We start from the raw sequence: 27,040 nt of genomic DNA on the forward strand, positions 1-27,040 counted from the left end.
AAGCCCACTGACAGAAACACGTTGTTGCACTATGGAAGTTATCACCCTCGCCATTTGAAGAATAACTTACCTGTGGGTCAATTTTTAAGACTCAGGCGTCTGTGCAGCACTAAGGTAGAATATAAATCTCGGGCAGGAGACATGTGGCACCGGTTTAGTGAACGGGGATATCCTTATCATATCATTAAAAAAGCTTACAAACGGGCCTTATATGCCCATCGAGATTACTTGTTACAACCATCGTCTGACCAACGAGACTCTCGACTGGTGTGTACTTTGCCTTACTCTTACCAAGCATTTCACATCAAAAAAATTATTAAAACACATTGGTACATTCTTCAGGCTCATCAGTGTTTGGAACAGCAACCCCTTTTTGCTTTTTCAAGGGGTAAAAACGTTTGGGACTTTGTATCTACTTCACATTTTGTTAGTTCACCAACCAACATCATGATACATGAGCCTAAAGGTCATTTTAAATGTGGGAACTGTACTGTATGCATGCATGCGTTGGAAACTACTTGTATGCAGCACCCCACGTTACCCAAGAAACATGTTCTTCAGCATTTTTCAGATTGTGACACCCAGGGAGTCGTTTACCTTATTTTTTGTCCATGCAACCTGTTATATATTGGACACACCACCAGAAGCATTAAGACCCGCATAATAGAACATCTGAGCAAAATAAGAAGGGGTGACTGTAATGCCCCCTTGGTTCAACATTGGCAGGCTATCCCGCACCAGCTACAGGATTTAAAATTCGTGGTGTTAGAGGTGGCCCGTAATATCAGAGGTGGCAATTCTCAAGCATGGCTTTGGAAACACGAGCAAAGTTGGATTTACTATTGGCAGACAGTAGCTCCCTCCGGTTTGAATAAAGAAGTCGAGTGGTGGGCGTTCCTCCACTGAATGATTGACATCTTCTTCAATGCATAAAAAGCCGGGTGCTCAGCTGAGCATTCACGTCATAGGTCATTAAAAGATTACAGAAGCAACAGCAGGTATTCCGTCGACAGCGCCGAGAGTTTGGTAATGTTTTCGGTGTAGTTATAAGTATAGCCTTTGAAAATTTATAACTCTTCTGCACCTTGTTTTCTTGATGTTGCAGGATTTATATTGAAAATTTGAAAACACAACTATAGTTTGAATATAGGGGATTGCAAGCGGGTTCTCTGAGGAAGCCTGTGAGGCGAAACGTGTCAGGACCCAGCTACATCACCGCATTCTTTATATTTCAGCTAAGTGGTTTATTTTGGAAGTTCTTAATACACACAGTTAAAAATTTTGGATTATCAGTGTTTCCACTTTATGGACTTTCAAGCATCACAATTTATCACTGATTAAGGACTTTGAAACATCTTTTACAACTAGGTGCAATGATTGATACCATATAAAGTTTCTCACGGGCTGTATGCCCCTATTGAGTACTTTAAACCTCCATCTTGGAATCTGAGCACCATTGAATGTTAAAAGACGTTTGAAGTAGTTTTTGTTCCTTTATGTGTTAAAAGCTAATGTTTTAGCCAGAATTTTTCCATCTACATTTATTAAAGAAATAGGTCTGTAGTTTGAAACCAAAGTGGGATCTTTATTTGGCTTTGGTAAAACAATAGTAATTGATTCTGCCATAGTTCCTTTTATACTGCCATTATCTAATTGTGTTTGATATAAATTTAATAGATAAGGTAATATTGTAATTTGAAAAGATCTGTAGAATTCTACTATGAAACCATCACCACCTGGAGCGGAACCAACTCTAAGGGACCCCAATGCTGTTTGTAATTCTTTTAATGATATTGGCTTTTCCAAATTTTTTTTATATGTTCAGGAATTTTTGGTCCATAATTAAATTTAAAAATTCTAATCCTTCTTTTTCCTTGTCTGAATAAGACTCAGAAGAATATAGGGATTTATAAAATTTCAAAAATTGCTTTATAATTAAATCAGTTTGAGAATATGCATTCCCTTTCTCATCTTTTACCATCAATATTTTTGGTTTTTGTTTTTTTGCTTTTAAATAATTTGCCAATAATCTTCCCGCCTTATTTGAATTTCCATAATACATTGTTTGTTGAGAGAATAAGTCTTTTCTTACCATTTTAGAAGAAATCTCATTATATTTTCCTTTAATTTTTAATAACTCTTGTAATGTAGAATTATCCCAATTATTAATTAAGTTTGATTCTAATCTCTTTATCTCTTTTTCTAAATTGGAAAACTATTTTTTAATTTGTCTTTTAGTAAATGTTGAAAAGGAAATAATTTGTCCTCTGATGGTAGCTTTGAATGCATCCCAAATTGTTTCTATAGAGACATCTTCAGTATTATTAAATTGAAAGTATTCATTAATGTTTGACTGAATCTTCTCAACAAAATTGGAATCTGCCAGCAATGCATTATCAAATCTCCATATTGATTAGTATTCATTTGATCTATTAAATTTATTTTGATCCATACCCCTCCATGATCAGATATAATAATTGGATCAATAGAAGCTTGCGTTACTTGTTGAACTAAGGAGTCTGAAACAAATAAATAATCTATTCTAGAAAAAGATTTATGGACCTGGGAACAAAATTAAAATTCCCGATCATTAAAATGAAATATTCGCCATATATCATGCAATACACAATTTTAAATCAAATTATCTAGTCCTAATGACTTCATACATCTACTGGGTTTTTTTTTATCCAAAATCGGATCAATAACAGCATTGAAATCCCCAGCCACAACTAAATTAGAAGCAGCCAGTGGTATTAATAGTTGCTGAAGATTTTTAAAGAATTCAAATTGATACGAATTAGGTGCATATACATTGAACAGTGCCAAGGCAGTATTTCCCATTACCATGTCCACATGAACCCATCTTCCTGATGGGTCAGCATTTTTCATTTTAAATAAGGCATTATACTTTTAATGAATTAGAATTGCTACACCTGCTTTTTTCCCTATAGCCGGCGCAAAAAAACCCAATGCTTTACCAATCACATTTTAATTTTTTAGATTCAATACCAGACAAGTGAGTTTCTTGGAGGAAACATATGTCAACATTTTGTTTTTTTAGGAAAAGAAGTGTTTTTTTTCCTTTTTATAGGATGGTTGAGGCCATTTACATTAAGTGAATATATTTTAACATCCATTTAGAAAAATATTACTAAATTCATATATCTGAAAAAAGAATCTGTTATATTGTGACCAATTCATTAACAATCCTATCTTCCCAATTTTCCAACTTTCCTCTTCCCCTAATTTAGTATGCAATTTCTTAAATAATAAATCCCCATAACTCCACCCACATTCCCGCCCACTCAAACTTATGATAACTTGAAAACATCAGAACAGGCAAGTTTCTAACATCCCTCCCTTGAAAATTTTCCTATCATTCAGATTTTTTTTCCCAATAAGAATTGAATAAATTATATGAGTTCTTCCACATCACATTAATCAATAATTAATACACAAATGTAACATTTAAGATATAAATATTTCTTAATACAAGTACTCAATAAACTTAAGAGTTGTATGTAAATATAAATCAATAAACAATCAATGTAACCTAACATTTTCATTAGAGATCTTATAAATAGCTGCATTCTGAAACAACTATATGACACCAAAATTCATTATTACTCTCCATTACCTTAAATAATTTTCATTTTCATTAAGTATCAATCATAACAATAAATTCATAACTTATATCAAAGGAAACTCCATCTTCTTTGCAATTATATGAACATTCCTCTTTAACAGACCTATATATATATATATATATTATTTTTTTTTTTTACCCTTGTAAAGGAAGCTTTCCATAGCATCACTTATGCATAAATAAATTCCAACAAAAGACCATCAATTATTATATAAAAATGAACCAAAATTAATGTCCCCCTTATATATCTCAAAGCTCTTATGATACCATTTTTTAATAATAAACAAAGAAATACAATCTTGCTTAATAAGCAAAATGAGTTATAATAAAGGGGAAGACAAGGAAAATCTTCCTATAAAAAACAAGGAGACCAGCTTTAATCTAGCAATCTTAGCTCTGCAATTACCCATTTTAGCAATGCTTTTCTATTGCGGGTGAGAATAAATGTGTGTGCAACCTTTAACATTTAAATGGGATCGGGTGTTGATTTTCACAGTACAATTATGTGTCCTGTGAGGTACATAACAGCTAAAGGCAATGAAACGGAGCTCACACTAAGAAGCGCTGAACACCATTGGGGTCATGTGCATTAGGCAGCGTAGATGGAACTGGTGAGGATCCCATCATGAAATCTGAGGAACCACCACTATCTTGTCCAAACAGTACTCATGTTTCCCCTCTCAGTGGTGCTGGCATCGGTACAAGCCTCATCGCAGGTTATAAAGCGTGCAGATCTTGCATTCAGAGTTTCTACAATGTCAGAGGATGCCACAGTGCAGGGAGATTCAAATGTGGTATCTGTGCCATCAGAAACACTAATAAATGCCCTTTTCCCCAGAATTCTTAGCTTTATTGCACCGTGTAATTCTTCTACATAGTGCAGGATCCGTATCTCCTGAGGGTGATTTGAGGATTTCTGACCAGATTTCTGCTAACCGGCTACAGGGGGAAGATGGTCAGGGTCAGCAAGGAGCCACAACGCTGTAGGATGGCTCCCGCAGCTGGGGTGGATTCTCAGTTCAGCGCAAGTCTTTCTTTTCCCTTCCATAGAATTCAGGTACAGTGTATTTGTCTAACAGAGAGATAGATTTTTCAACCATCCACCTCCGATCTCTCAGTCATAAAAATCTACTGAGCTCACCACAATCTTCACAGCCTCGTCATAGAAATCTTTAAAATTCTACTCTCAATATCCGGTGATCAGTAAAGTATCTCTCTTTCATCTCTACTCCTCTCAGACCTCCGTATTACGTTTCAGATCAAGCCCTCTCTGCATCTGCGATTCTGGGTTGTTGTTTTTTTCCAATATTCCATTCAACTGTAAGTACTGCAGAAGACTCAAATACCTTCCAGAGTTCCATTCCAGAGCTTATCAGATGTCAGCAAGTATGCTTTAGCATCTTTAAGTCCTTTTTTTTTTCCCCCTCAAAGAAAGTATGAATTACAAAATTCTAATTCAGTTAACTGGTTTTTTTTCCGGCAGCCATTTTAAATCATATAAGTAATAATTAAAACAAAATATAACTAATTTTCTTTTTCATATTATTCAAGTTTCATTTAATGGATATAGTTCATTTTAATATATTTTCATTAGTTATTCCATTGATATTTCTTGAGCTGAAATAAATTCCTTAAGCTTTCCAGGATCTTGAAAAACATAAAGCTTATCTTTATAAGTGATCTTCATTTGAGACAGATAAAAAAGCCCATATTTAGCTCCCATCTCTTTTAATGGTTGTCTCAATTGCAAAAACTTTTGTCTTAACACAACTGTTTCCTTAACCAAGTCTGGAACAATTGTTAGTTTAGAATCCTTATATGAAAAGTTTTTAATTTATTTTGTTGCTCTTATAACATGCTGGAATCTAAGTATTTTAAATATTATTGTTCTTGGCTTACCTTGCATAGGTTTAGAACCAATTCTATGAGCTTTTTCAATCTCAATAGGAATTTTTGTTTTTATTGAGAGAAACTTTGGAATAATTTCTTCCAAAAAGGAAACAATATTTTTCCCTTCATATCCTTCCTTAAGGCCAAATATTCTTAAGTTCTGTTTCCTTGAAAAATTTTCAAGATCAATTAATTTTTGCTGCATTGTAATAATTTTTATGGTCTTTATTTTCTAGCTGTGTTTTTTCCAAATTTTCAATTCTGTTTTCCATTTTGTTCATTCTATGATTAATAATGTCCAGTTTTCCATTCATGTTCATTTCTTTTTTCATTTCCAACATAGTTATTTACACTTATATTCTCCAATTTATCCAAAACTTCAATGAGATCCAAAGCATCCAGTGAGGATGACATTCCACCAACCATTTGTAAGTCTTCCTTTAATCTTTTCGGTTTCACTGAAGATTTTCCTGGATTCTCTTGTGACTTTTGTTTTACAGAAGTCATCCTCAAAAGTTATTCTTCCAAATGAGATAAAATAAGAGGATCTCATACAAATAATTCCTATTAAATTAAACCCAAGGGAGGGAGGGAGGTCAAACTTCAGCCTGCCATACACTGTGCCTCCAAGTTCTGGAGTCTAAAACTTTCTGATTTATTAAGACCATATTTATGTTGCAACTGTGAAAATTCAAGCATTTTACCATTAGAGATAACATCATCTAATAAACGTATTCCTTCTATCATCCAATGCTTCCAGGCGAGCCTTTCTCTGCCAATTTGAATCTTGGAGTTTAGCCATATAGATTGATTTGTAGATTTGTGAGTTGGAATTGTTGTTAAATTACTTACATAACACAATGTTTTCCATGTATCAGCTAATATTCTGTTATCTTTACTGTAACTAGGCATTTTGATACTGAGCACATGACAAAGGCTCAAAGGAGACATGAGTTGCCATTCAAGCCACAACCAATCTGGGAATTTTTCCATGAGCTCTGGGAGGACCCAATACATATCCTGGCGCAAAATATAGGCTTGATGATACCTATAAAAATTGGGAAAATTTACCCCTCCTCTGAAATTGGCCTTTGTAAAGATACCAAGGCTACTCTGGGAGTTTTACCCAGCCAAATAAATTTTATGAGAATACTATTTAATTTTTTATAAAAGGACCCTTGAAAATAAACCGACAACATACCCATCTGATAACAAATCACAGGCAAGATCATCATCTTAATAGTTTGGACTTTCCCCCAACATGAAAGATATGTGAGCAATGGAATCCTTTACATTTCTGTGACCTTCTGTAATAACGATTTTACATTTATTTTTATTGTTTCGTCCATTGTATTTTTAATCCAAATGCCTAAATATTTTATTCCATCTTCCCTCCATAGAAAGGGAAATGAATCCAACAAACCTTTTGTACAATGGACATCGAGTGGAAGAATTTCTGTTTTACTCCAATTTATCTTGTAACCTGAAAATTTTCCAAATTTCTCAATCATTTCAAGTAAGCAAGGAATGGTTGTCTCAGGATTTCTCAAAAAGAGTAATATATCATTTGTGTAAGCCAAGACCTTATATTCCCGATCTCTATGAGGAATACCCTGAATCTCATCTGCTTGCTGAATAGCTAGTAACAGGGGTTCCAATACAATATCAAAAAGCAGAGGAGATAAAGGACAGCCTTGTCTAACCCCCCTCTGCAGCCTAAAGCCATTTGAGAAATTATTATTAATATACAATTTAGCAAGAGGGGAGCTATACAATGTTTGAACCATTTGTATAAATCCTGAACCAATACCAATAGCTAGCTATTTTAAAACAAAGATTCAATCCACATGAAACCAGCTATTCCCCCACCAATCCAACTACATTCATCACAACAAAGCCACCTATGGAAATACCAGCAGACAGATCTTGCTAAGATTTTGAAGAGATTAAATTCAAAGAGACAAAATGACATCCTAAAATACTCCAAAGTATACTACAGCCTTGACACCTGCCACCTTACCTGATCAAAGCAGCCACCCCAACAATCATAGGAGAAATAACCCAATGATTCAACTCAGTGGTGTACCAAGGGCAGGAGTGTGGACTGCCCCGGTTGGCAACCCTAGGTGGGTGCACAGTTGGCCAGATCCAGAAACTCCCACGCTGCTCTAAACGGCACCACCTCAGCGCAGCTGCCATACTTATTCCGAAGCAGAGTCGGCAGCTACGCTGAAGTGCAGGAAGGTCCCGCGATGACTGCTTCTGCCTCTGCTCCAAAAGTCACAAAATTACGTACACATGCACAAGCTGCACTGCCTACAATGGTTACCTTATGTTCTGGAATGTTGCCCGCCTCACTGCTGTAACCTCACACAAGTGCTTTCCTGCGTCTGTACACAATTGTCCTCTCCACTCCACCTTACAATCGCATAGACGCAGGAAAGCGCTTGCGTGAAGTTACAGCAGTGAGGCGGGCAATGTTCCAGAACAATGGTAACATACCGTGGACCTCAAACTAGTACCTGGTGGGCCACATGTGTAATACAACCTTTTGGAACAGTGTAAAGTGAAATCTTATGCCAATATCACTAGGTGTCAGTGGAGATTAGTTCAACAATTTATTTATTTATTTTTTAATACCGTTCTCCCAAGGGAGCTCAGAACGGTTTACATGAATTTATTCAGGTACCCAAGCATTTTTCCCTTTCTGTCCCAGTGGGCTCACAATCTAACTAATGTACCTGGGGCAATGGGGGGATTAAGTGACTTGCCCAGGGTCACAAGGAGTAGCGTGGGTTTGAACCCACAACCCCAGGGTGCTGAGGCTATAGCTTTAACCACTATGCCACAAACTCCCCACTGAAAGCTGATTCCACAATTATCATACATAGAGCTGACAAAGGGGGCGGAATAGTGGTGCTGATTATCAGGCAGAAGCTCTATCTCAATTGTCTGTTGAACAATAATATAGTTGCCTCCCGGCTGACTCTACAAAAGAGCTTTCTAAAGCTATAGAGTAGGGGTGTCAAACTCCGGCCCACGGGCCAAATTTGGCTCGCAGGGTAATTAAATTTGACCCGTGGTAAAATACCCTTTCTGTTCCTTCCCTCCCTCTATCCCATTGTCCACCATCTCTCTCCCGGCTTCCTGGTCTCACCTTCAAAGCAACCTGCAGAGGATCGCCAGTCAACTGTAGTGATCCTAGCAGGCTGATGTCAGCCTCCGCACACGTTCCTTCTGCTGCGGTCCTATACATCGAGGAGGGACGAAACCTCGGCAGAGGGAATGTGCTGTGGAAGCCGACAGCAGCCTGCTAGGATTGATACAGCCGACCGGCAATCCTCTGCAGGTTGCTTTGAAGTTGAGAACGGGAATCTGGAGGATGCTAGAAAGAAGGGGGAAAACATGTGCACCTTCAGGGGGGCCGGGCCCTGGTGTAGAAGTACAAGGAGGGAGGGAGCGAAGGGGGGATCCAAAGAGACGTGCATATGCTAGACTGAGGGTGGGGGTAGGGGAAGAAATAATGGGTCTTAAAACAGAGGCGAGGGAGAGAGATGGTGGACAATGGGATGAAGGAGGGAAGGAACAGAAAGAGAGAGAAGTTGGACACAAGGGATGGTGTGGAGGGGGATAGAGATTCTGGATAGGAGGGTAGTTGGGAAGAGAAAGGGAGAGATGATGGGCCCTGGGGTGGTGGGAAAGGAGGGAGAGATGCTGGATGAAAGGGTAGTTGAGAAAAGGAGGAATGGTGGGGTCCATCGCTGCAGCTACAGGGATGGAGATGTAAAAAAAGGAAAGATGCCAGACTTCCGGGGGAGGGAAGATAAATGGAAGGGGAGGACAGAGATGGAAGATGGATGGTTAGCACCAAGAAAGAAATCTACAAATGAGCAGGAGTCCCTGGCAAGCGAGTTATCAGAAGACAAACAGAAACCAGAGCTAGGGACAAGCATGATTTGAATAATGACCAGACAACAAAAGGCAGAAAAAATAATTTTATTTTCTGTTTTGTGATTACAATATGTCAGATTTGAAATGTGTACCCTGTCAGAGCTGGTGTTAGATAGCAAGTGTGAACTAGTACCTAAGAGAGGAAAAGTCTTTTTATTTTTTTTACACCCAGCGTGGGATTGGAGAGATTGTAACCCTATTCTTCTACTAAGTCTGAAAGTATCTTAATAAAAAATTTGGACTAGCCTGTGTTTCAGATTTCAGTCTCTTATGTGATTGAGTTTGACACCCCTGCTATAGAGGATGTTAAATATGAGGGGATTATATCACACAAAGAATACAAGCATCTCATGCAGTTACATCCCCAAATTCAGAAATCTGCAACTTGCCCTCCCCCCCAGGGCATCCCATTGTGTCGGGAATAGGATCTCGTATGGAACCTTTATCTCAGTACAATGATAACCATATTAAGAGGTTGGTTCAATGGGCTAAATCATGGGGCTCAAAGTCCTTCCTTGAGGGCCGCAATCCAGTTGGGTTTTCAGGATTTCCGCAATGAATATGCATGAGCTCTATGTGCATGCACTGCTTGCAATGCATATTCATTGGAGAAATCCTGAAAATCCAACTGGATTGCGACCCTCAAGGAGGGCCTTTGAGATCCCTGGATTAAATCATATATCAAGGATTCGATACATTGTTTGAATATTAGATTAATCAAAAAATATAAAAGCAATTATTTAACCATGCTGTCTGATGTTCAAGACATGAACCCCCAACGGCTAATACTAACTAGTCAGTAAACAGAATGGTGATGAAATGAATATTTAACGTCAACGATCTAGCTATTTACATTTTACCAAATGCCATAGTAATCTGAAATAGAGAATGACACGGGGGAAAAATTTATCACCGTTCCCATGAGCTCAGTCCCCATCCCTGCCCCGTCCCCGTGAGCTCAGTCCCCGTCCCCGCAAACTGTCAGATCCCATCCGCACAAGCCTCGAACAGTTATGATTTTATACTGAACTTATTTTATTAAAGTATAAAGAGACAATATTCTTTACAATTGTCATTTTATAAACACAAATAATACAGAGCAAGGATCAACAAAACCCATCTCCCCTCCCTTTCACAAATATCCCCTCCACTATTGTGAAAACTGAACAAACCAAATTACTACAGAATGCTACATAGAAAAATCAAGCTAACAGAATACTTCAGTCACACATTCTGAAACCAGTGACAAAAAAAATCCAAACCAAAAAAAAAATAAAAATTCATAAGGCATAAAATTCATAAGGGTTCCAAAGCCATTATTAATCGAACTTTGGAAGACAACCCTCGCGAAAGGTGTCTTAATTTCATTCAAGAGCATTATGACAACGTGCTAAGCAAGTCCTCCGATCAAGCGGCAAAGAACAGGTTGCTGTACGCTACGTGGTGCCGCGAGGCTAGAGCCGATATCTGGTGCGTAGGCGGAATCCCCAGACGTGGATACGGTGCTTGTACGCTTTCTGAGCGCGTGGGCGCGGCGAAGATAGTGTACTGTAGTAGGTATTTGGTGGTGAAGTTAGCATGTCGGACTACGTCATTCCACGGAGTAAGCGTAGAGAAATTGCGCTGCAGAATCTGTTTGACGAGATAGAAGTAAAAAGTATTCCGGACACGGTGTATAGTGTACATAGTGACACGGGAACAAGCGAAATTGTGATAATAGACTCCAGTGATCCGAAAACAGGTGTGCGGATGTGGATCTTAATGTATAGATGGATTTTATTAGTATAGCAAGCTTTTCTTATTGCTATAGCATTAAATATTATACCCCCTCCCCTTTCTTTCCCTCAACAAAACCGCGAAAGTTCTATGAGAATCGGGAGCAGCCAATGGCTATCAAAGGGGGGGCCCCGCCCCCGGCTGCACGCCCTAGGAGGGTACATAGACAGTCTGGTCAGAACCTCCCGCCCCACTGTGCAACAGGACCTGCACTAGAGAATGATATGGGGAAATAATCTGTCCCCATCACTACACTGGCCCACCGTCCCCTTCATCGCCCCGTCACCACCATTCCCTTCACTGCCCCGTCACCGCCACTGCCACCCCATTCACTGCCCCGTCACCATCACTGCCATCCCCTTCACTGCCCTGTCACTACCATTCCCTTCACCGCCCCATCACCACCACCGCCACCCTATTCACTACCCCGTCACCATCACTGCCATCCCATTCACCGCCCCGTCACTGTCCCCGCAGCATCCGTACAAGCCTCTACTGCAATATTTAGCTTATTCCTTCCTTATAAATAAAAGTTCTGGCTGCTGAACTGGAGAAAGAGATGTTCAGCTGGCAGGGCTTTGTTTATAAATTTTTATCAACACAACTAATATACTACTTTATCCTGAAGCAAAAAAAAAAAAAAAGAATTTTTTTTCTACCTTTGTTGTCTGGTTTCTGCTTTCCTCATCTTCTCATTCAATTCCTTCCATCCACTGTCTCTCCTCTCTGCGTCTTCCATTTGCTCTGTTACTGTGCCTCTCCCTTTCTCCTCCCCACCCTGCAAATTGGTCTGGCACCCATCTTCTTCCCTCCGCTCCCCCCATAGTCTGGCATCTCTGTCTTCTTCCCTGACAGCACTTTATCCCCACTCTCTCTTCCCCATTTCCCTTCAGCGTCTTCTCCCACTCTATCTTCCCCCTGTCCTTTCAGCATCTTTTCCTCCCCACCCCACCTTTCCTCCCTTTCTCCCTCCCTGACCCTTACCTTCGTGGCGCTTTCACCCCCCCTGCAGTGAGAACACCTCTTAACCGCTTCCGCCATGCACTCGCGCCCCCCCCCCCCCCCCCCCACCCCGCCTCGGACAACAAGCCCGGTCTGACAAACCTACCTGCCCTTTACCTGTGGCCAGCGATGTCTAAACTGCCTTATTACAGCAGCCGGAGCGTTGAAGTTGCACATGGCTGTTTGAAAGGTCGTCTCTGATGCAACTTCCGGTTGCATCAGAGATGACCTTTACGGCAGCCACATGCAGCTTCGACGCTCCGGCTGCTGTAAGAAGACAGTTTAGACATCGTGGCTACGAAGGTAAGGGGCAGGGAGGGAGTAGGTAGCGCTTTAAACTCGGCGGTGGCAGTAAGGAGGGAGGGAGCACGATAAGAGCACGTTCCCTCCCTTAACTGCGGGTACAAGGCCATTCACCGCTCCACAGTGAACACAGTTTTTTCCTCACCGTTTTGGCAGGTTACTCGCGGCTACCCAGGTAGCAGCTATCGTGTCATTCTCTAACCTACACCTCAGCTCAGCAGCCAGACCACCCCCTCCAAGTACTTACTCTGGAGCAGAGTCGGCAGCTGTGCTGAAAGGTGCTGGAAGGTCCCGCGATGACTGTTTCTGCCTGGTCCACCCCCTCCGATGTCAGGTATTTTTTCTAGAACAGAGCCAGCAGACGTCATCGCAGGACCTTGCTGCATGAAGGGAGAGAAAGGAGCAGGACTGCTGGTATGGAAGAGTGGTGGAGGGAGAAAAAGGGGGCAGATGCTGATGGAAGAGGGGTGGATGGAGAGAGAAAGGGCAGACATTGGATAGTGGGGAGGGTAGAGGGGGAGCCTCTGCTGGATGGAAGTGCAGATGGGAGAGATAAGGGAGCAGATGTAGGAAGGAAATGGGGAGGAGAGAAGGATGGAAGTGGACAGAGAGGAAAAGGTACTGGATGGAAGGGGTAGACAAAGAGAGCACATAATGGAAGGAAGGGATAAATAAAAGGAGGACACATGGGGGAAAAGGATTGAGTTAGTAAAATACTGGAGGGGGTGAGGGAAAGAGGTGGCGAGCTGTAGATAGACAGTGAAAAAGGAAATTGATGACAGGCTAGTAAGAACGTAATCTAGACAGATGCAGAAAATAAATTGAAAAGGAAAATGAGGGAAAAAAGGGATTGAAGAGGGGAGATGTGGGAGAGAGAAGGGAAGGAGAGGAGAGAGATGCCAGGGAGAGATGGAAGGGGGTGTACAGTTTCTGGAAGGGGCTTAGAAGGAGAGAAGATGCTATATAGGGGCAGAGAGAGGGCAGACAGTGGATGGAAGGAAGAGAGCAACAAGAAGATGAGGAAAGCAGAAACCAAAGAAGACAAAGGTAGAAAACAAATTTCTGTTTATTTATTTTTTTGCTTTAGGAGACATGTGGCACTGTTTCTGTGGTGTTGCATTGTATGCAGAGTCCAGCTTCTTGGTGGTTCAATTTAACCTTTGTCTGAACGTTTTTTAGCGCCAGCCATGGTGGTAGCAGCTCTGATGCTCAGAATTCTATGAGCATCTGAGCTGTTACCACCATGGCTAAAAAACACACTATAGTTTTGTAAAAGGGGGAGGGATTAGTTTGTGATTACATATTCCAAACTAGGCGAAGGTGTTTTCTGTGTTCTGTGTGTTCGAAAGACATGGTTTTCTGTTAGGATTGGCTGTGCAGGATTGATCTGTACTAGCCTGGCTTGTTTAGTTTTACTATGGGTGTATTGATGTTGTACTGCTCACTGCAATATGTAAAATGATGTCTTTTCTAGGTACACTCTTGTGTGATGTGTGGATTGTTATAAAAATCATGTTTTTCATAAAGATGGGTGTGTCAAAAAATGATGGGCTCTGGGTGTCACATATGCTAGGTATGCCACTGGGAGCAGCGCAGAGTAGTGCTGCTCGATTCAGGGAAAAAATTTTCGATTCGATTCGATTCAGCCCATTGAATCGATTTTTTGATTCGATTCGATTTTCCTGCCCAATTGGGTGTTTTTTCCAAACATCCTGGTGGGTTTATTTTATAGCTTCTTCACCCCCTTTGCCTTCTCCTAACCACACTGGCACTGTGGTGTAAACAAAATAAACAAACAAAAAAGACTTTTTCTCTCTCTGTTAAATCCTAGCTCACGTTTGCGGTCTATCACCAGCTCTGGCAGGATACACGTTTCAAATATGACATTGTAATCACAAAACAGAAAATAAAATTAGTTTTTCTACCTTTTGTTGTCTGGTCATTATGCAGATCTTGTTGGTCCCCCGCTCTGGTTGTCTTCTGATAACTTGCTTGCCAGGGTCTCCTTCTTTCTTCTTTCTCCGTGCTAATCTGCCATCTCTGTTCTCCCCTTCCATTTCCCTTCCCTCCCCGGATGTCTGGCATCTTTCCTTTTTTTCGTCTCCATCCACAGATCCACCTTTTCTCAACTACTCTTTCATCCAGCATCTCTCCCTCTTTCCCCACCACCCCAGGGTCCACCATCTCTCCCTTTCTTTTCCCAACTACTCTCCTATCCAGTATCTCAATCACCCCCTCCACCCCATCCCTTGTGTCCAACTTCTCTCCCTTTCTGTTCCATCCCTCCCTAAATCCCATTGTCCACTATCTCTCTCCCTCTCCTCTGTTTTTAGACCCATTATTTCTTCCCCCCCAAGTCTGGCATAAGCATGTCTCTTTGAACCCCCCCCCTCCCTCAGTGTAATTCTACACCAGGGCCCCCCTGAAGGCCTGCCCCCCCTCCCCTGAAGGCCTGCCTGTCCTCCCCTGAAGGCCTGTGCCACCATTCCTGAAGGTCTGTCCCCCCCTTGTAGGCCTGCACCCCCCTGTCCAGGCTATGCCAACATGCCCTGCCTGCATATACCCATTTTCTTATTTACTTCTTTTCCCCTTCTTGCTTCTCTACTTCTCCTCTTCACTGTTCTCTCTCTTTCCCTTTCTCCCACCAGACCTTTTTCTCTGCTCACTCCATCCCTCTCTCCAAATACTCTTTATCCTCTTTCCAACCCTATATTTCTCTCCCTGTCTCCTTTCTCATTCCCATCCTTCATTCAGTACTTTTCACTCCTTGCCTCCTTCCTCTCAGCTCTCCTCTCAGGCTGCCTACACTTGATCTCTCTTTTTTTTTTTTCTTCAAATCGTGCAGCAGTCTGATGGCAGCAGAAGAAATGCTGTGCTGCTGTGGGTCCAGTCATGGCCTCCCTTCCTCCCCCCGAAGCCTGCCTGCCTTCCTCCAAGCTGACCTGCCACTGATTTGGCCTCCCGCCATTCACCTGCTGCCTGCAGCCGCTGCTAGCTGAATCCATTTAGTACCCCCCCTGCTGCTGCCGCAACTCCAAAAGGGCCAGGCGCGTGCAGCGATTGCACCCGCCGGTCCATAAGCTTTCCCCCAACATCAATGCTGATGGAGAGTAGGTTTATGGGCCGGTGGGTGCAATCACTGCACACGCCTGGCCCTTTTGGAGCAGCAGCAGCGAGCGGAATGAAATTGAGCCGGCGGGCGGGTCGTAAGCAGGCAAGCAGCAACACAGAAACACAACTGCGGCTTGCACTCATCGTAGAAGGCATCAGGTCCATCCTTTAATCTGGCCCTGGATACGCGGGAGGCTAAGAGAGAAGCCGGAAACCAGCACTTCCCGACTGACCCTCGCCCTCTAAAGTAGCGGCTGGCTAGCAAGAGGCAGCACTGCCGCTCCTGCTTTAGGGGGTGAGGGGGGGGGTCAGTAAATGAATCTGGAGGCCAATTTTTTTGTTGTTTTGAATCGATTTGAATCGATTCACCTGAAGTGAATCGGTGAATCGATTCGAATCATGAATCGGGCAGCACTAGCGCAGAGTATTCAGCACACTGTGGCCTATGCTAAAATCTCTTGCTAGCTTTATTTGGCCGCTTTTTTCGGTTCCTATCTTTATTTCTTTTAAATTTTGTGGTATTTTTTTTTTTTTTAGTTTAATACATTTACAATATCATACAGATATCAAGGAAAAAAAGGTTTCCATTCAAATTTTCAATACAACAAACAATGCAAAATAAACAATCCTTTACAAGCCCACAAAAAGGGGGAGCATATTGCTTATTTACCAACTAAATTTTAAAGGAAACAAAGAAATGGATTGAATTCTAATGAACCCAAGTCATTCCCAATTAATTTAGGACATTTTGGACATTCCTAACCTAATTTCTCATCAAAGAAATCTCATTTCTGTTCACGAGCTACCAAAAATTGTTGCAATTGAAAGGGATCCCAAAAGACAAATTCAGTATCTTGTGTCTTAACCAAACATTTGCAAGGAAACTTCAAATAAAATGATGCCTCAAGTGCCAATACTCTAGTTCTCAATTTCAAAAATTATTTTCTTCTAAGCTGAATAGCTCTTGAGACATCAGGAAACATACTAACCAAATCCCCATAGAACTTGGTCAGTCTATTTTTAAAATAAAGTTTAATTAACAACATTTTATCTGTCTCATTCACACATGTTAGAATCATTGTGGACCGGGTCTGAATAACATCTTGAGAATCTTCTAAAAACTCTGTCAAATTAACATCATCAGTTACCAGATGGTCCACATCCTGTACAGTTTCATTTTTCTTCTGGGGAATATGATAACAATTATTTATTGGAAAACTATCCGCATTGGGTAATCCCAGTATTTCCTTAAAATATTTTCTTAATAATATTTCTGGTAATAACAAATGAGTCACTGGGAAATTAACCAAGCGGAGATTCTTTCCCCGATGCATATTTTCTAACATTTCCATTTTTAAATGCAATGATGTAGAATCTTTTACAGCAGATAGTGAAACAGCTTGCAATGTGTTACTTTGAGTTTCAATCGCCCCTAATCTAGTTTCCAGCCAATTTAAATTGGCGTCCACATTCTCAAACTTTTGAACCACAGACTGTGAGAAATCAGATGTTTGTTTCATTGATTCTCTGAGAAACCCCTCAACTCTAGAAATACCTAACCATAAATCCTTTAAGGTGATATCCTGTTTTTCCACTGCTAGTGGTTGTTCATCCACTACACTAGTAAACTCAAGTGGTTTAGGTATATCTGTAAAAATCAATTTACTTGTTGAAGTGGATGATACCACAGGACCTGTGGAAGTAGTGGGAGTTATATTCCCACTTACACTGGATATTGGATGAAGGGGGGGGGGTGTCCTTTGTAGGGGACTCATCAATGCTCCGGATATGGGAGAATTCAAATCAGATACATTTTGTGCTGGAGAGTCTAGGGAAAAAGTCAAGTGTCTGTCCATAGGACCTAAAATAACAGGTGTCAAACTTTTAGATTTAACTTTCCTTTTCCCCATGATCAATTAACTTATACGACCTGGTATCCTGCTCTTGTGGTATTTTTTTTGTTTTGGGCAATAGCAGCAAAAAGAGTTGCTCTCTATTGAAAATTCTGTTTTAAGGAGAATTTATTTAGGTAAATATAAATAAGTATATTCAGAGCAATATTCAAAGCAATTTAAGCAGGCAGGAGAGACTCCTGTCTGTTTAAATCTCCTGGGGCCACCTAACACCTCCATATTCAGGGACACTAAAGCAGGCAGTGCTGCTGAATATTGTCTTTGACTGACTCCTCATTAAAAAGGTGGGTGGAACAGGGGGCAGTGTTAGGGAGGAGTCGGGGGTTATGCAGGTGCTGGCACCTGTATAGCTAAGTGTAGAATTACCATATGGGTCCAGAAAAAGAAGGACGGACAGAGACATTGTATTTATTTGATTAATTTTATATCCCATCCTCCCCATCAAGCTCAGAACCAGTAACAAGGTTGACATACCTAAAGCATAGACAAACAAATTATGAAATTACATTTGTACAGTAATGTTAGATATAGAGTCAAGTTTAGTGTACAATTTGATGTTTAAGTTAACATACTTTTTTTCCATCTTCATTGTAAAACCATTACTGGAGCTCATGTATTGTAACACCATTACTGAAGCTCAAACAAACCACTCAGAATTGACTCCCCAGTCATTAGTAGTGGTATAAAAGTTTCCAATAAACGACTGGATTTATGGGAAGAGGTTAAGTTTGTATTGCTTTCCTGATGTTCAGAAGCCCTTTGAGGGATCTGATGTAAGGAGGCAGTTGATTCCAATAACTTGGTAGCAAGTGGGAGTCTAGTGCTCTAGAGTTGGAGGGCGTGACCAGGAGGTTTTTGCAGACGTTCCACACATCCAGGTTTTACTTCCATTGTTTTCAATGGAAGCAAAACCCCGATGTCTCTATTTGTCTTCCTTACTTCCATTGCTTTCAGTGGAAGTAAAATCCAGATGTTTCAATCCAACCTCCCTTTTCTGGAGCCATACAGTAACCCTAGCTAAGTGGCCTAATATACTGCTGAGCGATGCGGGAACTGGCACCAAATATCAAGCTTGCTGCTGCTGCAAAAAAAGAGCCCCCCTCCCCAACTATTTCCCACCTCCAACAAAGCCTCCTCCTTCCCTTCCTCATCCCCCCAGCCTGCAGACAACTTCCTCCCTCCCCAATCCCCCAGCCATTCAGGTAGGCCCCCAGTGGGTGCCATTGGGGGCAGGAACCCAGCCCTTCTTTGCTGTCTGTCAAAATGACTGCTGCAACCTCTCATATGAGTTCAGTTGACATCTGAGAGTAAAGAACTTAATGCCCCTCCTTAACCACACTTCAAGAGGCTATCGTGAAAGCTCTTGTCAAGAATGATGAAGGTACTGTAATTTTATATGGAATTTGAGATCCCTTCTGTCTCACTGACTAGGCTTATAGCAGCCTAGTCAGAGCATATAGAACAGCATTTTTTCCTCTTAAATAGACTCCTGTATTGCCTAGGCATATACACCTATAAAAAAAATGCATAGAAGCATAGCCCTTCCTTTTAGTTGATATGCAATAGGTATTCTGTGATGGCAGAGAAAGGAAGAACAGAGTCAAAATTGTTATTTGTGTGTACGTTATAAAAAAAACCTCACATATATGCAACTATTCTTATGGACACATAAAAACAAATGATTACACCTGCCTTAAAGTACTATCAGGCTCATAATTTTTAAAAAATAGACGTCTAAAAAGCATCCTAAATCAGCACTTGAATGTCCTAATTGCCAGGATGTCCAAGTGCCGATAATCTAAACCGTCTTTCTGTACATCTAGTGAGGTGTTCCAACCTCTGTACGTTCAGAGCACGAGATGGGCATGGTTGAGGCATGTTATGGGCGGGCTTTGGGAGGTCTCAAGGGCAGGTTAGACAAGGACATCTTACAGCGATAGTCATACATTTTGCAAGACATCCTGAATGGAACTTATACGTTTGGAACTAGCCCTGTTTTAGAAGGGTCTAAGTACCACAAAGGTGCCCAAACTGACCAGATGTCTACTGCATGCATCAAGGTAAGACACCCCCATGTTCCCCCCAATGCTCACTTACTCCCACCACATAAAATTGGGAACAAAAAAGGTACATACCTGGCTCTAAAAGAGCAGCATCTGGGAAGCCTAGTACAGCTGCACACAGGTGTCTTAAATAGCCTGGTGGGCGGGCTAATGAACCATAGAGAGGAGGACCCAGGCCCATAAGCACTCTAACCACTACAGCTAAGATAGAATGTGTAAGCCTTATTATACTGCCATATAGATGCCACTTGCAGCCATAAGTGCTATTCCTGTACAATCCATCTGGAGGCTGAACTCGAGGGTTCTTGTATGTCTGGTAGCTTCTGCTGCAGGGCTACTAAAATTTGATCCCTCCCCTTTGGGCTATCTGCCTGGAAGTTTCTTGTAATGCTCAGTTTTATACCTGTAGCTTCTCTGCATGGTTGAAATCAGTCTCTTCTGCTCGTGATTTGTTTCAATTCCTAGTCTTTTTTTTATTTATTTTGTGGGTTTACCCACATGCTGCAGATGAACTCTCTGCGAGTGATCCTTCAGCGGGAGATCGCAGACATTTTAAATTGTGTCTGCTTCTGGAGGTGCTCTGTAAGCTTAAACTGCAGAAAGCCCTCTGGACAGCCTGCAGATTGGATCGGGTCTCTGGGATCGGGAGCCATCTCTCCTTTGGTTCATCTGCAAAGATGCACTTTTTTCCACCCAAATCTTGGTGCGTCTTATGCAGCGATGATACAAAATTTATACCCCCCCCCCCCGTATCGTTGTAAAACACATACCCATCCGCCTCGCTGCACCACCTTTTAAAAACAACCCCCCGCCGCACCCCCCCCCCCACCACTGCACCACCTTTCACCGCCGCACCACCTTTTAAAAACATACACCAACCGCACCACATTTGTAAAACAAACACCCTTGCGCGCCACTGTCGTACCTTTTTTAAACAGCCTGGTGGTCCAGTGTGTAACCATCCCTCGCTAGACGGCTCTCCTACTATTTCCCGGCCAGTGGCACACAAGTCAGGAGCGCAGAGGTCAGGAGCAAGCTTTACGCACTCCTGCTTGGACCTGTGCTGCTTTCGGAATGGTTGGCGTCAGTTCTTGCGGAACTTATGAGAACTGCCAGCAGCTATTCAGAAAATGGCATGGGGCCAAGCGGGAACACGGAAAGCTCATGCCTGACCACCGTGCTCCTGACCTGTGCGCCTGCTGGCCGGGAAATAGTTGGAGAGCCATCTAGGGAAGGAGGGAAGAATTTAAAATAAATCCTGTCGGTCCCTCGCATTCTGGCAGGGGCCCGCTGCCTTGTACGCAGGAAACTTCTTCCTGGGCTCCGGCGCAGCAAGTGCCTTTCTTACCGGGGAAGCAGGTGAGGAAGAGGAGGATGGCTCTGCGCTCCCGATGGTGAGTAGTGCTATAGCCTGGGCTTTTGGCGCAACAGTGACTCTGCTGGCACTGTAGAGCTAATAAAAATAATTAAGGCAAATAAACCACCTTCATATTGAAAAAAAATAAACCCCAAAAACCCACAACCTGCATTTAAGTTTGTTTAAATTAATGGATTTGTGTAAACCTCATGCATGTGTATTCCTAAAAGGATAGATTACAAATCGCGCCTATGCTGCTTAAAAATTTATAGTAGGTGTTGCACTTTCACTTAATGTAATTAATTTTAGGAAACTATAATTACAATATTTTAAAAACTTGCAAACCTGTCAATCAGAACTGGTCAGATACCAGACGACTGGAGGAAAGCGAACGTCACGCCAATTTTCAAAAAAGGATCGAGAGGAGAACCGGGCAACTATAGACCTGTGAGTCTTACGTCTGTCCCCGGCAAGATGATTGAATCACTGATCAAGGATAGCATAGTTCAGCACTTGGACACACACGACTTGATGAAACCCAGTCAACATGGTTTCAGGAAAGGGAAATCGTGTTTGACGAATTTACTCCAATTCTTTGAGACCGTGAACAAGCAAATTGATAGTGGAAAGCCGGTGGACATAATATACTTGGACTTCCAGAAAGCATTTGACAAAGTTCCACACGAAAGACTTCTCAGGAAACTACAAAGCCATGGCATAGAGGGAGATATACAAAGATGGATAGGCAAATGGCTGGATAACAGGAAGCAGAGAGTGGGCATAAATGGGAAGTTCTCCGACTGGGAGAAAGTGACTAGTGGTGTACCCCAGGGCTCGGTACTTGGGCCGATCCTTTTTAATATTTATATCAATGACCTGGAAAACGGAACATCCAGTGAGATCATCAGGTTTGCAGACGACACAAAACTCTGCCGGGCAATCAGATCGCAGGAGGACAGTGAGGAACTCCAGAGCGATTTGTGTCGGTTAGAAAAATGGGCGGAGAAATGGCAGATGAAGTTCAACGTGGAGAAATGCAAGGTAATGCATTTAGGCAGTAAAAATAAGGAATACGAGTACAGAATGTCAGGTGCAACTCTGGGAAAAAGTGAACAAGAAAGGGATCTGGGTGTACTGATAGATAGGACCCTGAAGCCATCGGCACAATGCGCGGCAGCGGCAAATAAGGCAAATAGAATGTTGGGCATGATAAAGAAAGGAATCTCGAGTAGATCGGAGAAAGTTATAATGCCGCTTTATAGGGCAATGGTCAGACCCCACTTGGAATACTGCGTCCAACATTGGTCTCCCTACCTAAAGAAGGATATAAAACTGCTGGAGAGGGTGCAGAGACGAGCAACTAAACTAGTGAAGGGTATGGAGAAACTGGAATATGAGGATCGACTTAAAACACTGGGATTGTTCTCCCTTGAGAAAAGGAGACTGCGTGGGGATATGATCGAGACCTTCAAAATACTGAAAGGAATCGACAAAATAGAGCAGAGAAGATTATTTACATTGTCCAATTTGACACGGACAAGAGGACATGAAATGAAGCTAAGGGGGGGCAAGTTCAGGACTAATATCAGGAAGTTCTGCTTCACACAGAGAGTGGTTGACATCTGGAATACTCTCCCAGGGGAGATTATTGCGGAATCGACAGTCCTAGGCTTCAAAAGCAAACTAGATGCATATCTCCTTGAGAGAGGCATATAAAGATATGGTTGGCTATAAAATAAGCCAGGTGTATACCTAGCAGGGCCTCCGCGTGTGCGGATCGCCGAACTTGATGGTCCGAAGGTCTGATCCGGAGATGGCGCTTCTTATGTTCTTATAGTATTCCAGGGTTTCATTGTTTGTCGTGTGGGCGTCGCATGTCTCTAAAGCAAAGCATCCCTTAGTCTGCCTTGGTTTATCCCTTTAGACAAAAAATTGGATTTATTCAGGATCTCCACAATTAATATACAGTATATGAGGTAAATTGCCTACTTTGAGAAGCAGGCATATAATGAATATCTTGAAAATCTGCCTAGCTATAGAGTCAATGGGTCAGGTTTTAGAAGCACATTCTAAAAAAATATTTTACACTTACCATATACTTCATAGTGTACAAATGAACTGAGCCTTTTTAAGATTAGTATAAAAGTACTGTATTTTTCGCTCCATAAGACACACTTTTTTTCCCTCTCTTTATTTTATTATGTTATGACTTTTGAAGCATTTGTTCAAATGTGTTTCATTTTATGTAAACTGCCTAGGTACTTAGGCGGTATATCAAATACAATAAACTTGAAACTTGAACTTAAACCTAGTCAGCTACCAGTATTCATTGACAGGGCTTAATCTCTGGGGGAATGGCCTGGAACACAGCTCTGCCACTTATTTCCAAACTCCAGAGCAGCAGGGGTGTTCTTTTCCAACCCCTTCCTTTGAAACAGCCTGCAACAAGAGGAAGAAAGGAAGTGAGCCTAGAACAGAGCAGAGAAGTTATTCTGCTCCCTTATCCAACTTCTCTTCCTCTGTTATTTCTATCTTTGTACTACCTGTCTCCTCTGGTTTGACAGTTCCACTTGTTTTTGGTCTAAAAATTAAGCCCTGTTCACTAGCACTTAACTGGTTAGTGTTGCTGAATATCTCTGCTAATAGGCTATTCCCAAACCATCTAGGTTAAAGGCGGTCCAGGGTGCAGTTTAGGCAGAGCCATAGCTTAGCTGGTTAGCAGCGATATTCGGTTTTCCAACTTGCAACTAGCTAAATGCATAAAGTTAGGTCAGCAAAATTGGTCTGAATATCAGTACCTGGTTAACCTCTTGGTCAGCGTACATACCCGCAGTGGCGTACCTAGCGTATATGACACCCGGGGCCCATCATTTTTTGATACCCTCCCATCTGTATGAAAAACATGATTTTTAGTAACAATCCACACATCACACAAGAGTGTACCTAGAAAAGGCAGCGTCTTACATGCTGCAGTGAGCAGTACAACATCAATACACCCATTGTAAAACTAAACAAGCCAGATTAGTCCTGCACAGTCAGTCCTAACAGAAAACCATTTCTTTCGAAAACACAGAACACAGAAAACACCTTCCCCTAGTATGTTACTATGTAGTATGGAATATGTAATCACAAACTAATCCCTCCCCCCTTTTACAAAACTGTAGTGTGGTTTTTAGCCACGGTGGTAACAGCTCAGACGCTCATAGAATTCTGAGCGTTGGTGCTGTTACCAACATGGCCGGCATTAAAAAATGCTCTACGGTTTTGTAAAAGGGGGGATAAAATAGAAATACGTACACAAAGGTTAAATTGAACCACCAAGAAGCTGGACTCTGCATACAATGCAACACCACAGAAACAGCGATGCATCTCCCCTAAAGCAAAAAAAGAAATAAATAGAAAACGTTTTTCTACTTTATCTTCTCTGGTTTCTGCTTTCCTCATCTTCTTGTCACTCTCTTCATTTCATCCACTGTCTACCCTCTCTCTGCCCCTTCTATATGGCATCTTCTCTCCTTCTATGCCCCTTCCAGAAACTATATGCCTCCCCCTTCCATCTCTCCCTTCACCCCCATTGGTCTGGCATCCATCTTTTTCCTTTCCCTCCTCCATTGGTCTGGCATCTCTCTCCTCTCCTCTTCTTCCCTTCCCTCTCCCATACCCCCATAGTCTGGCATTTCACTCTCTTCTCTCCCTTCCCCCCACTTCCATCAGCATCTGCCCCCTTTCTTTCCCTCCAATCCAATTCCATCCAGTATCCTTCCCCCTTATGTCTCTCTCCTCTTTCCCTGCACACCAATTCCATCAGCATCTGCACCCTTTCTCTTCCTCCTCCACCCTTCCATACCTGCCCCCTTTCTCTCCCTCCACCACCTTTCCATACCACCCTGCCCCTTTCTTACCCTCCACCCTTTATGCTCCTTTCTCTCTTCCTCCAAACCAGCAAGGTCCCGAAATGACTACGTCTGCCCCTCTGCTCTAGAAGACGTAAGTGACGTTGGAGGGGGGTGGACCGGCAGATGCAGGGAGTTGCGGCAATGACTGCGGCTTCCGGTCTACCCCCGTCCAACGTCACATTTTCCTGAGCAGAGCTGTCAGATGCAGTCATCGCGGGACCTTCTTGCACTTCAGGGCGACTGCCGACTGCTCCAAAATAAGAATGGCAGCCGCGCTGAGGTGCAGGTCCCATTATAGAGCAGTGTGGGAGGTTGTGGACCCGGCCAGCTGTGCACCCCCCTAGGGCGTGCACCCAGGGCGGTCCTTCCCCCCCTCCACCGCCCTTGGTACACTACTGCATACCCGGATATTCAGTACCAGGAGCTGTGCATGTTCTAGCATTGAATAAGAACATAAGAATTGCCGCTGCTGGGTCAGACCAGCGGTCCATCGCGCCCAGCAGTCCGCTCACGCGGCGACCCCCAGGTCAAAGACCTGTGCCCTAACCGAGACCAACCCTACCTGCGCTCGTTCTGGTTCAGCAAGAACTTGTCCAACCTTGTCTTGAATCCCTGGAGGGTGTTTTCCCCTATAACAGCCTCTGGAATATTTAGGGTTAGTTCAGCTTACTTCAGTATATGGTTTTGGAAGTTAATGTATTGTGCATTCTGATTATCCTTATGCTGATCCAGTGAAAATCAACACTTAAGAATAATTAGAAATTATAAACCATGAAAAAAAGGTTCCAAAATTGACCAGATGGCCACTGGAAAGATTAAGGCATGATCCCTTACTCCTCCAGTGGTCACTGACCCCCCTTCCATTTCCATAAAGATGTGAAAGAAACAGTATACCAGCCTTTATGACAGCTTCAGTTGTTATAGCCAATCCTATTAGAGCAGCAAGCAGGTCCATGGAGCGGCCTGGTGGTTGGTGCAATGGACTATAGAGGTGGAGACCCAGGTCTATATCCCACTCTTAACCAATACACTTGTAATGGACCGTGTGAGCCCTCCAAACCCCATCAAAAACCTACTGTACCTAGGTACACCTGCAGGTATGAGGGCTATTGTTGTGGTGTACAGTTGAGTACAGTAGGTTTTTGGTGGGTTTTGGAGGATTCCCCATACAGTGTAAGGGGGCAATGGTGAGATGTGTACCTGGAACTTTTAATATAAAGTCCATTGCAGTGCCCCCTAGGGTGTCCCACTGCTCTGCTGAGATGTGTGGCTAGTCTGCTAAGAATGTTGGTCCCCATATATCTTCATGGCTTGTTTTTGTGCATTTGGATAGGGTTCTTTCCCCCCCGAAAATGGTCCTAAAAGATAGATACACTGAGCTCAAAACCATCTAGGAAATGGCCAGTTTTTAAACAAAAAGTCTGACTTGTTTTTGTTTGAAAATGACCATTTTTTTCTTTTGGATTTTTGAATGTTTTTGCTAAAATATTGAAAATCAGATTTCAACATCATTGGAATACCCTTGTCCCTATACTTTTTTATGTAGCCCTAAGGCAGCTTACCTAATAAACTTATAGCAGATAATAGCATATACACCAATGTAAACGTTTATCTACTGGTCTAGGGTTTGGAAGCTAATCTGATTCTATTTCAACTTCCAGTAGTGAGTTTTGAGACGGAGAGTGAATCTTCTAATGTCATGTTTGTGGACTCATCATTCTCATCTGCTGATGGGTCAGCACTACCTCAAAAGTTCAGCAGAGGTTTGTATTTGTGTGTGGCATATGGAAGGTGCTGTTTCGTGTACATATGCCCACATTTAATAAAGTAAATGTATACCTTCAGTCCACCCTAGCTCTGCCCAAATGATTGTACAGGCTAGAATATGGTTCTATCAGGAGGAGGGTGAAAAAGCATTATTTCTCCCCAGTGACAGGTGTTTTCATTGATGAAGCATATAAGTGGGTGACATCATCCAACAATGCCAAGATGGAACAGCTCCTCAATCCCTCAATTTAATAGCTTAGGAAAGAATATAACTCTTGGAGAGGTAGAAGGGAATGTGTGCCTGATCAGTTCTATTGTCTATAGAATACATCTGTTATAGGTATGAAACATTGTAGAATTGAGTC

General features: G+C 42.2%; 1 protein-coding gene across 1 annotated transcript in view; it reads left to right on the forward strand.

The window, feature by feature from the left end:
* DNMT3L (DNA methyltransferase 3 like) overlaps positions 1 to 27,040 on the forward strand; it is a 182,221-nt gene that overhangs the window by 1,027 nt on the left and 154,154 nt on the right. Inside the window, exon 2 of the mRNA XM_033942929.1 lies at positions 26,533 to 26,671. Within this exon, the coding sequence (XP_033798820.1) occupies positions 26,533 to 26,671 (139 nt within the window). The remainder of the gene's footprint in view (positions 1 to 26,532; positions 26,672 to 27,040) is intronic.

Source organism: Geotrypetes seraphini, chromosome 4, assembly GCF_902459505.1.
Source record: "Geotrypetes seraphini chromosome 4, aGeoSer1.1, whole genome shotgun sequence".
NCBI classification, from domain to species: domain Eukaryota; kingdom Metazoa; phylum Chordata; class Amphibia; order Gymnophiona; family Dermophiidae; genus Geotrypetes; species Geotrypetes seraphini.